Below are 17,667 nucleotides of genomic sequence, written 5' to 3' on the forward strand. Positions count from 1 at the left end.
ATTTTTAGTGATGAAATATTTTATTGAATGTATTACATGATATGTTAAAAGTGTGACTTAAATATTTGTACGATTATAAAGAGAAAGCGTAACTGTCTTTTAAACTCTAATTATTATTACAATACACTTTGAAAGAGATGCATTGGATGGAGATTTTTCACATTTTATACATTCAAGTCTTAATTATACATTTATACACATTTACTGTTATTTGTTCATAAATCTATTAAAATTAAAATAAATAATTAAAAAAATATAAATAGTATAAAAAATACTGTGATGTATGGATCACTCGATCTTTATATTAGAGCAAGGACTGTTCAAGCATAATTTTCTCAAACCCTGAAGGCGGCGAATAATTGAAGTTATCTAGAATTATGTCTAAGATGGCACCATCATCAACTACAAAAAACTTGTTATAAACCCACAAATACGACAAAATCCATACCATAGAGAGCAGGAAACACCGTCCCTTTGACATTAGTCACCCCAAAATCAATTTCAGTCCCATTTACGTAAAACTTGAGCTGGATGTGATCGAAAGACACCCCAACAATATCCCCTTCTTGAATGCCAGCGATTTCGCCAGAAGCACCACTCGAAATGTTTATTTTATACAATTCCTGTTTATTGTGTCTAATGATGTGGTCACTGCAAAGGCACCACGAGAATTCATCCATCCCCCCTTTGGTCAAACTTAGATCAGTCTGTCTGGTCGCCAGGCCTATCGACCAGGAGCCCCCCTGTTGCACCTTAACTTCAAAGTACGACTTGGACTGGACGAGGGGGGCGTTGCCTAGAGCTGCACCGGCCCCACACACCCGTTGGCCCCCTTTTACTATCACAACTTCATAGCCTACGAGCACAGATGTAGGGTTAGCAACGCTGGGGAGGAGTCTTACCCATAAAAGCCGTATCTAACTGGATGGGGCTTTCTCGGGGGATGTGGGGAACGGTTGAGTTGAACTTGAAACCATCTAAACAACCCCGGAGACAACAAAACACCGACACGGTTGACATTTTTATTTGCATAACCTTAAAATTTTCGTTTGACAGGTAACACCTCTGACGTTTCAGTTTTTGACAAGAACACAAAAATATACAGGGTGTTTACGGTCTTAAAGTTGACACTTGAAATCACTATCACAAATTAACCACCAGATGGGACACTCTTCTATTTATGAATGAAAATAAAATCGGAGTCGACTGTGATTGGCTAATCCAAACTATGCCGTATTTGGATTAGTTTATTTGGTGAGATTGTTGGTGCTATTGCATATATTGCCAACCGAATCCCCTAAACTTTTGTTTAGTAAGTGTAATAAATGTATTTAAAAATTTGTTAATTAAAAATAGAGGAGCACCTACACAACTTAAATATCCACTAAAATTTTGTTAATACTTAAAAATAATACATAATAATAAATAATCTTTAAAAACAATTTAAAAAGTTACATACTAAAAAAAAATTGCACAAAAATTTTTAACAAGTTGAAACATTAAAGTTAAACATTTTTCTCAGTCTTGCTACCAAACAAATTAGTTTAAAACTCCAAAAATTGTAAAAATTAAAAAATCAAGTTAAAATTTGTTTGATAGGTGACAAGTGCACATGCGCAGTTGCTGTTTATAAAAAAATAATTCAATTTTCAAAAATGTAAATTAATACACAGGCGATTACGAAATTTTTGTCATTCGACTGACAAAAATGTAAAACGGGCCTTAGGCAACTAACCTCACTTTCGGTTTTTGTAATTTTTATTCTGAAATAAAATACAACAAATCAAAATAATTTATTGAACTTATGTAAAAACACATATTGCTGGCATTATTGTTTCGGAAAATCGACGCCAAAAATACATTTCAACTAAAACTTTCATAGTGTTAAATGTCAATCATAATGACATTAATGACAATAAAGCGTGGCTTACATTGACATTTTTTGAACTAGCATAAATTTGATGTGTAAAATTCCGTGTCCGCCACTACATTCTCTTAATAAACAAACATTCAAAAATATTTGTTGTTTTATTCATGCCCCCATTTTTCCACCGATTGATTGATGTAAAAATTGTGTTGTTTACGTGGGGCTCACTGTGCCCCCACGTGTCGATCTTACATTTTTAATCACAATTGATTAAATCGATAATCACTCCAAAATTGGACTTTGAGCGCTGTGGGGAGTGGGAACAAGAAGACCTTCAACAACTTGTTGCTTGTGATGTTTATAAAATGGATCGCATTCTCAAAGGTATAATGAGGTACAGAAGTGTCAAAAAGGAAAAAATGGTCAAGCAGTTCAAAGAGGTCAAAGACAACCCAACGGTGAGTCGTTTAAAAAATTAGAAAAAAAAATGCGCCATGTGTTTGTTTTTTGGGCGCATGCGCACTACAAAGCGCCAATTTTAATTTTTTTTTTCCCTTAGCCGAAAGCTGTTTTCTTCACTTGCATTGATAGTAGAATGATACCGACAAGATTCACTCAAACCAATGTGGGGGACATGTTTGTAGGTAAAAACAGCCTTTTGAAATAATTTAAACAAATCCAAATTTTGTTTTTGTTTTAATCAGTGCGTAATGCTGGCAATATCATCCCCCATTCGCAACACTTCTTAGACGAGCTCACCACCAACGAGCCCGCAGCCCTAGAGCTGGGCTGCGTAGTCAATGACATTCGCCACATCATTGTTTGCGGCCACAGTGACTGCAAAGCCATTAATCTCTTATACAAATTACAAGACAGCGAATTTGCTTCTCAGGTAACACTCGTTTTATTTAAAAAAATCAAACTTAATTTTTCTCAGGACAATCGCAGGATATCCCCCCTTCGCGCCTGGCTCTGCACTCACGCCCTGACCAGTCTTGAAAAATTCCAACAATTGGAGGTGACCGACTACGGAAAACCCCTCATTTTTCAAGCCGAAACACCCATGAGGAAATTCGTCGCTTACATCGACCCCGAAAACAAATTTACAATAGAAGATAAGCTATCGCAAATCAATACCCTACAACAGTTACAAAACATCGCAAGTTACGGGTTTTTGAAGAAAAGATTAGAGAAACACCAGCTGCACATTCACGCTCTTTGGTTTGATATTTACACAGGGGAGATTTACTATTTCAGTAGGGGGGCGAAACGATTTGTCGTCATTGATGAGGAGAACCTCGACAAATTGCTCCAAGAGGTGGAAAAATACTATTCCTGAAACGATTTCAAGGCTGTGTTTTTGTTAAATAATTTATTTTTCTACATTTTGGATTTTTTAAGTGAATAAAACTGTAAAAAACGATTATTTTATGGCTCGTGCCAAAATATGCAAACTTAAACTACCAATTACATACCATTATGATGTTTTGAAGTGGGGTGATTTCCCTGCCGGTGCACCACTAATTCACTGGTCATATTCACCTACAGAAAAATGAGGAAAGTGTAAATGATGAAAAAAATAAAATAAAATAAAATCTTGCGGAACTGTTACCTTCATAAATTGTATTTGTAACAAATGATCATAAATATAAGTTATAGGAGAAATTATTTAATAATATTGCTACATAATCTTAGTGAAAAGAAACAGTACAACAAATTGTGAAACAAATCGTAACAATAAGGAGAAATGAATGAATACATGGGAAAACTTTAATGATATGCACTTACCGAGGAGGGCCAAACAAAGAAACTTGCAATCATAATTGATGTTTCTTTTATTGATGTAGCTATCAACAGAGGATGCCCACTGTTCGGATCACACAATCAATCAATATTTTTACAATCACAATGCACTCAGTGCATCAGTCTAATATATTAGGCACAGTGTACAAAAAGACAACGAAAACCAAATGCTATGTTCATCTTATTACAAAAAAGGTGTCTGAATCGATACAACCAATGTGGCTCGTTTGTAAAAAGTAGCACCTACATTTAAATATTTTATATATTTAATTATAATCATCTAAAAAATATTTACAAAATTTGGTGAGCGGGAATTCGAGGTTCAAGTCTAAACATAGCATTCGCGGGTTTTCTCAGCCTCGCTTTAAACTATTCATTTTTTAACAAATATCTTAATAAAAACTGCACATAGTTCATTTCCTACAAGATTACAAAATTGAAAAACATTAGTAAAACTGTAACATATACAAACAAACTTGTCACTGTCCGTCAAGAAACGAAACTTTTAGCCAATTTGTTTATTTGTCCTGTAGCTCTATTATCACTTTCACAGCTTCAGAGTGTTCGGATAGTAGTAGTTGGTTTTAAAATTTCTTCTTCGTGGATCTTCGGCACGACTCTTCGACGTTTCGCAGCTGATTTTCAAAATTAGTCCGGATAAATCAACACTTTTAATTAATTCAACTACCTCGCAACGTTCTTCTAGTTATATATTACAATTTAATTTATTAAAGAGTCCACTCGACAGTAAAATCAAATGAGCACTGCACTACTATATACTTTTTTGATTGCATTTCAGCCCGATCCGAAGAGTGGGGGCCACTAGTTTGTTACTCTTTTATTTATACAACTATATTACTAGAATCCATATACCTTTTTAGTTAAAGTCGATATTTAAAAATTCAATTCAAAACCCACATGAATAAATTAATTGGAAATTTTTTTCTGGCTTTTTTGGTTTTTCTTTAAAATAGCAACACCACATAGACCCAGGTGATTCACTGAAACTTTTTTCTTAGGCAAATACACATCAATTAACTTAACCGGTCATTATTATCTCATTGAAAGCAACATGATATAAGCAAATTATGTAGAAAAATTATACAGGGAAGGGAGGGGGGCGTCTAAACTAGAGCAATGCTGAAACCATCAGTACGGATTAACTAATCTTGATACCGTCTATGTGAAGTATATGAAATAACAAGCTAGTAATAGATTATAACACTACAGTAAAGAGCAGCCATAACAATGTGTTATTTTTCTTTATTCTTTTATATTATCATCGATTTTTGCTTTAATTGCGCCCGCCTCGGCCCCCGCGACCCCGACTGTTGTCTCCGCGGTCCTGCAACAAAAAAAAACACCAATAAATCGTTTTTCCTGCGATAATAATACGTCAAAAAATAAAAAATTCGGCGATAACAACCGGATAAAGATAACACCTTGCAATGTGCGAAATCTAATCGTGTGCGTCTAACACCATGAAATCCATCAAAAATTTATTCTCTCTGAGACGCCACAAATCCGACGATGACCTCGCAAAGCCCCAACGAAGGGCCCTCTCCGCCGGCAGTCTCACAACCTTGACAAACATAGTTTTAGCAAGAAAATTCAAATCAGTGTCGTTAATTAAAGTGAACAGTGACGAATCCTTAACGGATTCACCAATCGGTGCAATTCGATTAAAAACAAACGACGAATTTCACGTAAAACCTGAAAAAAAATTAAAACGGCCGAGACAACGTGACGACATTTGTGACAATGTTTTAAAAAAACAAAAACATGATTTGAATCAAAATGAAACTCCACATGAAAGTGTCATTTTGAAATTAGACAAAAACGAAACGATCGGACTTGAAATCCACCCGAAATGGACCTTTGCTTCAAACCAAATCACAGGTTACTACATTTCGCAAATTGTACCAGACTCAGCCGCCGCCAAAAACGGTAATTTTCAAATCGGTGACGAAATTATCGCGATAAATGGCCAAAAATTGACCCAAACTGGACCCACTCTGTCGCTAAACAATTTTTTAAACCCCGACAAGACTATAGAAATTCTGATTTCGCGAAAAACTATAAACAATGACGTGTTTAAATTACCCACAGTCACTGGAATGCGAAAATTCACCGGCCCCGAAGCAGTCCAAATCCGAAGACGTCGCAATTCGTACTACACCGAAAAATACTGCAGTGTCACCGGCCAATTGTCTTTTTCCGTGAGGTTTTGCAAAGGCCCCGGTTTGAAATCGCTGGGTTTTTCTATCGTTGGTGGAAAAGATTCTCCCAAGGGAACGATGGGAATTTACGTAAAAACGATTTTTGAACAGGGACAAGCTGCAGAATTGGGTGTTTTGCGGGAAGGCGACCAAATTATCTCGGTTAATAATCGACCAATGAAAGGATTGACTCACAGTGAGGCAGTCGAAGTGTTTAAAAATATCAAATCTGGATATGTTTTTGTCGAAGCCGTACGAAAAGATGGATCTAAATTTAGAAACTCATTTTAGGAATTTTGTCTTTTCCAATTAATAAAGTTTGTTGAATACATAGTAGTATTCTTTTAATTTTTCCCGTTTATCGTAAAACTGTGTCAAATAACACAATCCCATGCGCTACTAGTTTTGTCTTTGTTGTTATTATTCGAATGAGTGAGACAAAATACAAATAAAATAGGAGGGACCACCAGTCGTTCTCAAACTATGAGACGCGACTAAGCTAAAACTTATTATTATTATTTTAATAAATTAATAAGTCTTGTATGTTTTCAAGCAAAACAAAATGTTAACAGTCTGTTTATTTTATTAAACATCCATTCATTAATTGTCAATTTCTCTTGCTGCATTTTTTAACCTATTGAGAATCACTGTTATGTTTTGGTTGAGTGAAGTAGATAGGCGTGCTAAAGTTTGCTGTCTCTTTTAAACGACCTATAGTTTATTTTTTTTTTTAAGAACGAAGGGACTAAAATTGGCAAATCAGGTTACTCTATTTTGCACCACGTGACAAGCTTTATTTACATTAAACTACAGTGCGATCAAAAAGTCTTTCTATCAAGTAGGCGTCCTAGTTGAGGACGTATGTTGCATGGCAGTTCGTATGTTATCTAGATGTCAAAAAATTATTTTATAAAAATTAAAACGTTGGGCTAATTAAATTGAATTATTATAAGAAAAAATGAGATCTTGTTGGTGTTTATTCATAAAAATCGTTCATCACGGTTTCCTGTCATAATTTACATAAAAAATATTTTGACATTTCTTATTTGTCATTGTGACATTTTATCTTCCACAGACATACGTTTTAAATTTCTACGCTTGCTTGATAGACAGACTTTTTGATTTCACTGTATAATTACCAAATAATTTTAAAAAATCTCTAATTTTTGACATTATTTTTGAAATATGTCATAATTTTTTAAGTTAAAGTGTTGTTTGTTGGTGCATGATTTCAGCATTTTGGTGTAGTATAATGGCAGAACAACAACCTGATTCTATTGTAAAAAAAATTCTAGGGGAAAGCCAGTTAGTAGTGAAAATAATGATACATAATATCTACGCGAAATTTATTTTTTTATTTATTTTTCTTGAGTGGGAATTAGAAACAGGAGATGTTTCGACCGAGAACGATGTCCTTACTGATTACGTAGGTACCTAATTCAAATCGATGGTGTCTTTTTCCACTGAATAAATTGTGGATTATTACCTTCGACCACTTCTAATGAATGAAAGATTTCATTGCATTTTTAACAAAGGATTAGATTGTTGTTTAGGTATTATGTATTCCAAAAAAAAATTTAAGAGTCCTTTTTTATGTTCTTGTTTTATTTTTAAGTAAACGTAAGATTCATCGAATGTTGTTCTTGTTCTTAATTGAATTTGTAGACACTAATTTAGAATAAAATGCCAAAAAACAAATAACATTGAAATTTTCTTCGTTTTTAAAATTACCCCTCCACAATAGGCAATCAATTTTACACAATTCTAAGAATTGTATTGTGTAAATGGGGCCGATGCTGATGCCACCTACTTCGTTCTAAAAAAAAACACACTTTAAGTACAAGAAAGACAATATATCACTGGTGGCACCAGAGAGCGGCATAACGTTTATCATACTTGCTCCTACCTACTTACTTGAAGAGTGAGAGAGACAACAAAGTTTATGACATTCGGGTAAAATTAAAAGAATTCTTCTATACCACTGAACTCGTATTAATAGAAATGCCTCTGGAATTGGTTTGTTTGTAACACACATAACCTCTGCAAGTGTTTACAAGAGAGAAGGCTTGTGATTGGTCGATTCCTATTGTTTTTGACAGTCGACAGCTGTCACATTTTCTGACAGTAATTTTTCCAATTTTTAAGTGTGTTTTGTACTTTTTTTACAATAAAACGCTATGGTTAATTCTTATGTAGTGTGCAGAATCTGCTAAATCTTCGATTTCTTTCCACAAGTAAGTAAACTCACAATTTGTAAACAATACATAGGCGTAGAATGAGGTTTATAAGGAGCAAATTTTTGCCATGAATTATAGCTTTGAAATTTTTAAATTTAGTTTTGTTTTATTATAATTTTTCACGAAAGATGTATATTACTTGCAATTTTACATTTGTTTTTTATAGGTTGCCCTCGGGTGAAACTTTGAGACGTAAGTGAATCAATGCTTTGGGATTAGGAGATTTCGTTTTTACCAAATATACATATATTTGCTCAAAACCTTTTTTTTTTTATATAATAAATGTATTTCCTAATTTAATTACGTCCTAATAAACGTCTCCTTTTTTAATTACATTTCTATTAATACGAGTTCAGTGTTCTATACCATCACTTACTTTATGATGTCCCCCATGATGGTCGTTGTTCCGATGCCCCCCTTGCCTGTGATTATCCCTATCCTGATCCCTATCGTGATTCCTCCCGCCTCTGTGCTCTCCCCTATCCTTATGATCCCTATTCCCATGTCCTGCCATGTCGTGGTTGTCCTTGTGCGGCTGTTTCCTACTATCCTCCTCCTCTTGTCTCTTTTCGTAGTGCACGAAATCGTCAAAGATCGACGTCGAATGCCGATACGAATGCATAATCCTCAACACTTGCAATCCTTTCGCGTGGGGCACCTCTTGCGTATCCCTCGAGTTCGTCACCGGCTTATTCTCGTTGTTTTCTAAACGGATATGACGCAGTTGCACATTCGGAACGTCCTTAACGTAGATCCAACGCACTTTGAACTGACCCTTCCACTTGTCCTGCGACCACACTGAGCTGTTCGCGTTGTAGTCTACAGGCGACACCATCTGTGCCATGCCACAGAAATGTCCCGAACCGTTCACAGAAAAAAACAAATAGATCGCACCGTGTGCTTCACGTTCGCGATACGCCTGATCCAGTCTCTTGTTGCCGTGTTCGGTGCTGCACCAGATCTCGTATTTGATACTTCTGTGGATGTCGTCCTCCGAATACGATTTTATTACGAAGAAGCGAGCATTCGGCGCGGTCAAATCAAATTCACTCGGATTGTAGTTGTTCTTGCCGCGGAGCTCGTCCAGAACGGGGTGGGTTGGCGCCTGTTGTGGCACCATCATAGGCATGGGGGCACCCGGCGCCGGCATCAAACCCTAAACAGATACACTCACAATAAACAAATTAAAACAACAAAACTACAACACAGGTTGTCCATAAACAACAACAGTTTAATACGATTTGAGCTATTTCCGATTGAATTTTGCTCGATTTCAACCCAGAAATCATTCTAAATTAATTTATTTCAACAATATGATTGCTTAAATCCCAATTTCGGTCAAAATAAAGCAATTTGTGCTATTTTAAATTTTAAATTACAATTTTCTTCAAAAATAAAAAGATTTAAGCTACTTTTAATGAATCTCTGCTCGATTTTAATCCATAAATGATTACAAATCAAAGTATTTCAACAAAATAATTGCTTAGATCGTAGTTTCAACCAAAATAAAGCAATTTGGGCTATTTCCTAACCAAATTTGCTCGATTTTAATCAAGAAATCACTCTGAAACAATGTATTTCAACAAAGTAAATGCTTTAATCCCACTTTTTGGTCAAAATAAAGCAATTTGTGTTATTTCCAATTAATTTGGTTTAATTTTAAATCAGAAATCGTTGTAAATCAATCAAATAGGTACATTCTTTAATTGCAGTCTTTTTTGCTGCATTCTTTGATTTAAGCACTTATTTCGTTGAAATACATTTATCTCCAACAATTTCTAGCTTAAAATTGATCAAAAATAAATTAGAAATAGCTCAAATTGCTTTATTTTGACCAAAAACTGCAATTTAAGCATTTATTTTGAATGACTTCTGGCTTAAAATCAAGCAAAAATTTATTAGAAGTAGCTCAAATCGCTTTATTTTAGTAGAAAATTGTGATTTAAACATTTATTTCGTTGATTACATTGATTTTGTATTTTGTGTTGCATAATACAATTTTCTCGAAAACTTATTCTGTAAAAATTTAGACATATAAGAATGAAAATGCCTCTTGATCAAAGTTATTCTCTTAATTGCCTTATTATTTGTGTAAAAATAAGTTAATATTTTAGAGTTTTAAAAATCAAACGGTTTTTGAGCCAGTGGTTGCAAGTTTTACACTAACAAGAAGTTTTCTTATCGAATTCGCAAATGTGATAAAAATGATTCTGCTTTTTTTTCAAAAAAATTAAATTATTGCAAAATCGATAAGAAAACAAAAATTGTGAACAAGAGAAGCCACAATAAATTCTCATTTAGGTTACTGAAAGAGTAAACAGCCACGAGCATATTCAAGTTCAACAGTTTTTTGATCATCACCAGCGTCAAGCTACAAAAAATGCTTTAGTAAACAATAAAGTCCTAATAAAAATTTCCGATTAAGAAACCAACTCAAGAAAACTTTAAATATCAAGTTCATTTGAAAAAGGAATGGAATAATTGAGGAGCAGACTTTCAAAATACAATTTGTTCACGTTTTTATGAATTGGAATAAACTAAAATTATTTCTTAAAAGAAAAACAGTTTTTGTTCTCTTCTACAAAAATGCAAATTTGGACAAAATACTTTTTGAAAGTCTGCTCCTCAATTATTAAATCGAATATTGATGTAGAAAAAGAATGTTTGCGTTGTCTAAAGTGATTATTATCAACATCTATTAATTAAAATAATAATAAAAAAAACTGCACAAAAATAAAATCCAAAATAGAATATTTCACAACAACAAAAATCATTAGATTTCTATTGGTTGGCTAAATGTCAAGCCTAATCAATAGTCTTAAGTTAAAAGTTAACTCCACTATACTATTCTTTTTTTAATAACAAAAACTAATAAATTAAAATTATAAATCTCCATAAAAATTTTAAAATTGTTGTGAAAAAATTAATTGTATTACTTATATTTTCACATTTAAATAAACAAATTAAAATTGAAATACTGATCTGATAATAAAATATTGACCGAGACAACTTAGTTGAGACACCCGGTATCTTCCAGTAACATTTCTAAATCTCAATACAGATTGAAACAGCGATAAAATAGAATATAATTAAGATAAAATATTTAATAAAAATTAATCTTGATTACATTAATACCCAAAAATAACAATAAGTAAAGTGTTGTAAAGTGGTTGGCGCCACTGCTATTTGAGATTAAATTTCACTCAAAAATTATCTACAAAATGACGTTTTGTAAAATAATTTTTACCTGAATATGTTATTTCTTTTATACAGGCTGTTCTGGCTAAACTCCACATTAGAAGTATTGAGAGTTCTAACAGTGAAATTTATCTAAAATTTTGATTATAGCCATAATTCAAGATGGTGGCACTAAATTTAACCGTTTTTGAAATATTTAGACTTTTTGAATTTGCATCTTTCTCTCCAAAAATCGATAACTCTGCCATTTTTAATTATTTTTGAATTAAATCGTCTTTGAGCATATGAAAATGAAAGATTAGATCTTTTCCTTCGTGTATTTATTATTAGAAAAGTAATTAACAATCTTCCAAAATTTAAGGTCAAATAATACCCGTAACTGAAGTTTTTCAAAAGGAAGACCCTATTTTTTTTTTCACTAAATGAAAGAGAATTTAATTCTGCATGGATCTGTATCAAGATTCCCTATACTTAAATTTAATGATTTCCAAGTTATTTTGTCTTTTTCTTACAATGAAGGAAATTCACTACCATCCATAGTAGTTTTCGCATAGTTTGCCATGGAAATACCGTGCCATCGAAAAAAACAAAAAAGCGTAGGCGACGATTAAGCTTCTACAGTTGGCAACATCTTTTGCTGAAAATTTTCCACACAAACTGTGAAAATGACCATTTACCATTTTCATCTTGTACATTACTTTTGTAACAATAAAAATTTTCTGCTCTAAAATGTTATTTTAGATTTATTAGAATTATTTCACTCAAAATAAAACGCAAACTTGTCAAAGTTTCGACTGACATTTGATGTCAAAAGTCAGGATTGCCATCTGAAAGATTATAATCACCGCCTACTCTAATTTATTTTTTTTTTCGATCGTACGGTATTTCTCAATGAAAAAACGCCAAGTTTTTTTCACAATTGTGTTTTCCTTTTTTATATGAATATCTGTTACTTCTTTTACAGGGTGTTTACGGTCTTGAGGTTGATATATTAATGAGATGACATTTATGGTAGAAGGAAACTATTACGCTATATAAAACAAAAATTCACGTTGTGAAAGAAAATAATCCATTTTATATTATTTGTTTGAGAACGGCTGCTTCTGCTGCAACAATGGCCATTAGTATCATTACTTGTGTTTGACCGTAAATCATAATCACGACAACCAATTTATTATTTTAATATTTTTTTGCAATTCATGTTCATAAATCTGGAAAAAAAAACGAATCAAACGTATTATAAACCATTTCGCTGGAAGGGATTAAATAGAAAAAAGATCTTCGAATTTTGATAAAAACTAAAGCAAAAGCAAATCAAATGATGACATTGTCAAAACTATAAAGTGACTTTTCTCTTCCATAGACCCCCAAACCGTGTACTAAAAAAAAGTTATTTTTGGGCCCTGCTAAAATTTACTTTCAAATCACTTTAAATTGCATTAAATTATTATCACAAATAATTAAAAACATGTTTAGGTTTTATTTGGAGGTATAATTTATCTGTATACATGTGGCCGATAAAACAAAAACAGAGATCTTTTGTACGTTATGTCTTATGGATGTGAAGAAGAAAAACTTAAAAAATTGTAGGAACATGCTTTTTTCTGACGAAGACGAGTCAGATCTACTTAATATTTTGTATAAAAATAAGTTTTGTACTACATATTTTTAGTTACGCTTCATTCAAAATGTTAGGTATTTACATTAAATAAACTCTGGAATTTATTTTTTATTTTTCAACTCCAAAACCATAAACAGCCCGTATACAAAGTGTTCAATAATTGTCATCACTTCTGCAATAACTGGTATACACTGTATTTGCCCCTTATTTTGGTCAATTTTCGAAATGATTAAAATAAAATGGTGAGACCCTTACTGTGTGCATGTTGGGCATGCTCACCGGCGGCGGCATATGCGGTTGCATCATCGCTTGCGGCTGATACGACTGCATGGGATGTTGCGGTGGTCCCGGTCGTGGGGCGCTTGGAGGCGCTGGTCGCGTCGTTGGAGGACCGTTCCAGCCGGGCCGCACCCCCATACCTGGTGCAATAGTTTTCGGTGCCGTATTATTAACGATGGGCAATTGAGGTGGCGTACTCTTGTTCGTGTCCCACGTTCCTATATCCATGTTGTGTTTGCCGGGCACTATTGGACCCGGCGGCATACCTGGACCTTTCTTTTTCAGTCCTTGATTCTGTACGGTCAATTGGGGTTTAGCCGGTTGGCTGGCGATGCTCGCCCAAGTCGTTTTTTTCGCCTGACCGAGCGGTTCTTTAGACGATTCCGACGACGATTTTATGTCTAAAAACAATTAAAATGTCACGTTTGAGTTTGATGTAAGGAGAAATCGTGCGTTTGCGACGATTAATAATTGAGTGTTTGTTAAATTAATGGTTAATTATGGAGTCGGGCTCAAAAAGATGATGCTCCGTGAAATTATGTCTTTTTTATCACGAACTTATTGAATATAATTGGGCTGCAGCTGTTGTGACTCAATAAAACTTAAGAATGGACCAAATAAATCAATCTCTTTAATTTTCAAAGAAATATTTGCATTCGCTTATTTTCAATAAATACAGAGTGTTCAAATGAAAACGAGCCGTCCCGAATATCTCAGAAACTAAAAAGACTTTGTAAAAACGCCGAAACAGGTCAATTTTGTTTCCGAGGTAATTTTTAAAGCACTCCCAGTAACCCCCAACCCCCACGCACCCCAACTTTAAAAATTTAAAAGGCACTACCCTACTTGTGGCACATCACATGAAAGCTATTTTTTTAACAAGCTTTTCAAAACTATTTACCAAAATTAAATCAGACCATCTATTCATGAGAATAAAAACGAACCAAAAAGAATTTGCAAAAAAAAAACGAAACAGCTTAATTTTGTTTTCAAAAGGAACATTTTTTAAGCAATTTTAAAAGCAACTTCACTATTCCTTTAACCTTTATGCCACTCAACTCTAAAATGTCAAATAGCACCAATCGCTAGTGATACAAAAAATGAAAACACTTTTAAAATAGCTATATTGCTACTTTTTAGATACTTACATTAAATTATAAGAAACTTCATTACCCCTTGTCCTTTAGTACGATTATATTGTCAATAAAATAAAGAAATAAAAATAAGTTTCTTACAGCTCCAATAATACTTACAGCAATATTAGTAAGTTTCTTGTATTTTTTTTAAATAGTTTTTATTAGAAATTATTACTAATTAGAAACATTGTCTTTGGAAATATCTTATGAATAGATAATCCCATTCAACTTTATAAAAAAGGTTTAAACAACATTTTAAAAACACTTTTAGTGAGTCGGTGTCATTTGAAATTCCGAAATTGAGGTGGAAAAAGTTAGAGGGTTAGTGGGGGTGCTTTTAAAATTGTGTCAAAAAATGTCTTTTTTAAAACAAAATTAACCTGTTTCGTTTTTTTTTTTTGCAAATTCTTTCTAGTTCGTTTTTATTAGAACTCCCTGTATCTCATGAATGAATGGTCTGATTCAATTTTGGTAAAAAGTTTTGAAAAGCTTGTTAAAATAGCTTTCATTTGATGTGCCACAAGTAGGGTAGTGCTATTTAAATTTTTAAAGTTGCGGTATGTGGGGGTTAGGGGGTTATTGGGAGTGCTTTAAAAATTACGTCAAAAAATTTCCCCCTCAGAAACAAAATTGACCTGTTTCGGCGTTTTTGCAAAGTCTTTTTAGTTTCTGAGACACTTGGGGTGACTCGTTTTGATTGGAACACCCTGTATATATATCGCCTATTTTCATGCCCCGAATTGTTCTTGCTTAGGCACTTCTAACACAATCACGTAAGCAGACATCGATAAAGAAAGATTCAAACATTGGAAAATCAATTATTTAACAAATTAAGTTTACAGTGAATTATATACGAGTTTTCTACTTATAATACAAACTCCTAAAAAATTAGTCACAAGTTAAAAATATATAAAAATAACTTTGAAAGATCGATTACTCCACGTCGCAAATTCTTGATAAATTAAGAAAGAGTATTAATGTCGATCATTATTGAGAGTAATCATTCATCAGATAAAATTATCCATAAAAAGGCTACAGTGCAGAATTAAATTTACTACAAACAATCCCGTTCTAAAATTACAAATTATAAATAAACCGACTTCCGAGAAATAATATACAACAATTATAACGCAATTTCCACATTACAGGCGGTATCATTTCATAGAATTATCATGTCAGTTTTGAAATGAAATTTTATGCACTTTATTTTCATTACAGTTAGACAAAACATAGCGTTTGCTAAACAATGAAAAGGAAAATTTCGCAAATAGCATTGTTTATAACGAAATTGGTTCATTTCAACTAATTAGCCGCCAATTAGTGAAAGTTACCACCACATTCATGATTATACTATTTGTTAGAGAGCAACACATTTAATCACCTAATTTATAAATAAATCGTTGTTAAAACACGCAATTTAAAGAAAAAATATTCTTTTTGGGTCCTTCTCACCTAGTATTTGCATGGCCTGCTCGACACTTTTTATCGAGTCTGGCACTGCCTGAGTGTACATGTTTGAAGGGTCCCTGTAGTAGTCCTCGTACTTCCGTTGTCCTCCCAACTGACTTCCCCACGTGCTGTAGTCGCCGTTGCTGTGTGCTGTGAAGTAGTTGAAGGATGACGGTTGTCCGAATGCCGTCGGGGTGGAAAAAGTCGTCGATGGACCGAACATTCCTTCAATAAAATCGTTGAAAAAGTAACAAATAATTAATAAACCGAACTAACCGTCCATTGAGTATGAGTCGTGAGGATAGCCGCTCAAAAACGTCATCGGATCTGTACCGTTCGACCATGTCCCGTCGCCTACACCGTACGCTTGATATGGATAAGTTCCTCCGCTCCCGTAGTATCCTTAAAAACAACCAGGAATTAACACGGGAATGTCGGGAAAGGAGGGAAATGACAAGAAATGTGCACGACTGGCAGCGACTCACTTGTAAAACGCACAAACATCGTTCACGTTTTCAATACGACTTTTTTTGAATTTTGAACATAACCTCAATGATTTTTTGCAAAATTTTAAATTACAGGAAACTGTAATCCGAAGCGTGTCAAATTTTGAACTGAAACGTTTTTGTTGCAATAACTGCAGTTGTGTGTTATCGAAATGATTCATATTGTGATATTACGGAGTGAAAAAGAATTTCTCGCGGTTGCAACAGACGGAATATCCAATGTTATTCAAGCATAAAGTTTGTATTTGGATAGCGTTTCAAGGCCCGTCTGCGGCTCGTTTATTGCTTTCAGGTGTACCTGCCGTGCTCATATTGTACAAATCTGTCGCACTTGAAATGGGGACTGATGGATAGGCTGTGTGAGCGGCTGAATTCTGCTGCTGGGACCTCCATGGTTCGAATTCCTCTGAGCCGCTAGCGCCTTCACCCGCTCCTAGCTGTTCTTTAGGGCCATTGGACACTAAAATACCAAATTCGGCCGTTTTCAAACATTACGCTCCGGTTAAAACAACGTCGGTCTTACCTTGATTTCCCTGTCCTTTCATCCGCTGTGACATAACCGGCGCATGAAATAGAAATTTTACGATTAATTGCCGTTATCAACGAAGAATTTTATTGCAGATTTGGTTGTGGATTATCTCGGGAAACTGTCAAAATGCTATTTTGATTTTTACCTGATCTGACACGCCTGCTGACATTGACTAGTCTTTTTCTATTGTTTTTCGCACTTAAGTCAAACGAAAAATTAACCGCACTATTGCACTAATTTCCTGATTCTTAACCACTTACACTAAAAACTCGAGTTTAATGTTTATTATTAGTTCTTTTAGAGGTATTTATAGAAAATAGTCAATCCGTCCAACAATGGCGCTTAGTAACCGCGATTACTGCGCAGGCAATGGCGCATAGAGGGCGCCACAAACCACGCGCCATTGACAACGCGCCATTTTTAAATTCTTGTTTACACCGGCTACATAACCCACCTCAACTCATCCAATAGTCTATTAAAGCATGAGGGTGCAAAGTATTATATTAAAGAACAAGTTTTATAAGGGTTGATTTGGCGCACGAATCCCAAGTTAGAAAACGAGCAGCAGGCGAGTTTTCTATGGGATGAGTGCGCCAATGCCATTATAAAACGAGTATTTTATGCTATTTTTTCTAATTTGCGCACCCTTTTTTCTTATTTTAATTAAAAAAATATATTTTTTTGTCGTCTAGAGAATTTTGTGTTAGTTGGTATCGGTTGGTAACACTCGGCGCCCACCTGATTTTTTCAATCATTAAAAATAAAATATACAAATTATTAGTTATTAGTGTTACAACATAATAATAATAAATAAAATATGAGC

General features: G+C 34.0%; 4 protein-coding genes across 11 annotated transcripts; 2 read left to right on the forward strand and 2 right to left on the reverse strand.

The window, feature by feature from the left end:
- Nucleotides 1–7: 7 nt before the first annotated feature.
- Nucleotides 8–1,233, reverse strand: LOC123013308 (SPRY domain-containing protein 7). The gene is made up of 3 exons (XM_044411749.1): nt 903–1,233; nt 449–856; nt 8–402 (listed from the first exon to the last, which is right to left on the reverse strand). Exons 1-3 carry the CDS (start codon nt 1,030–1,032, stop codon nt 305–307), a joined length of 636 nt encoding a protein of 211 aa, XP_044267684.1. The 5' UTR covers nt 1,033–1,233; the 3' UTR covers nt 8–304.
- Nucleotides 1,234–2,153: 920 nt separating this feature from the next.
- On the forward strand, nt 2,154–3,387 carry LOC123012607 (beta carbonic anhydrase 1). Of its 3 annotated transcripts, none has more exons than XM_044410638.1 (4): nt 2,154–2,325; nt 2,427–2,511; nt 2,572–2,759; nt 2,805–3,387. In XM_044410638.1, the coding sequence occupies exons 1-4, from the start codon at nt 2,233–2,235 to the stop codon at nt 3,204–3,206; spliced, it is 768 nt and encodes a 255-aa protein (XP_044266573.1). In that variant the 5' UTR covers nt 2,154–2,232; the 3' UTR covers nt 3,207–3,387. The 3 variants fall into 3 exon arrangements, with proteins under 3 accessions (XP_044266573.1, XP_044266574.1, XP_044266576.1); XM_044410639.1 differs by having other exon boundaries at nt 2,816–3,011; XM_044410641.1 differs by lacking the exon at nt 2,805–3,387 and having other exon boundaries at nt 2,427–2,507; nt 2,572–2,746.
- Nucleotides 3,388–3,462: 75 nt separating this feature from the next.
- On the reverse strand, nt 3,463–17,218 carry LOC123012604 (YTH domain-containing family protein 3). Of its 6 annotated transcripts, XM_044410635.1 has the most exons (9): nt 16,990–17,218; nt 16,839–16,881; nt 16,614–16,775; nt 16,086–16,211; nt 15,813–16,034; nt 13,422–13,625; nt 13,201–13,364; nt 8,503–9,282; nt 3,463–5,015 (listed from the first exon to the last, which is right to left on the reverse strand). In XM_044410635.1, the coding sequence occupies exons 1-9, from the start codon at nt 17,011–17,013 to the stop codon at nt 4,965–4,967; spliced, it is 1,776 nt and encodes a 591-aa protein (XP_044266570.1). In that variant the 5' UTR covers nt 17,014–17,218; the 3' UTR covers nt 3,463–4,964. The 6 variants fall into 6 exon arrangements, with proteins under 6 accessions (XP_044266570.1, XP_044266568.1, XP_044266569.1 ...); XM_044410633.1 differs by having other exon boundaries at nt 13,225–13,625; XM_044410634.1 differs by having other exon boundaries at nt 13,201–13,625; nt 16,647–16,775; nt 16,990–17,217.
- On the forward strand, nt 4,912–6,216 carry LOC123012606 (inaD-like protein). Its single transcript, XM_044410637.1, has 2 exons — nt 4,912–5,617; nt 5,780–6,216. Exons 1-2 carry the CDS (start codon nt 5,152–5,154, stop codon nt 6,178–6,180), a joined length of 867 nt encoding a protein of 288 aa, XP_044266572.1. The 5' UTR covers nt 4,912–5,151; the 3' UTR covers nt 6,181–6,216.
- Nucleotides 17,219–17,667: the final 449 nt, after the last annotated feature.

The sequence above is a fragment of the Tribolium madens genome, unplaced genomic scaffold (assembly GCF_015345945.1).
Source record: "Tribolium madens isolate multiple individuals breed KSU strain unplaced genomic scaffold, Tmad_KSU_1.1 Scaffold_96;HRSCAF=242;Tcas5.2_LG5, whole genome shotgun sequence".
NCBI classification, from domain to species: domain Eukaryota; kingdom Metazoa; phylum Arthropoda; class Insecta; order Coleoptera; family Tenebrionidae; genus Tribolium; species Tribolium madens.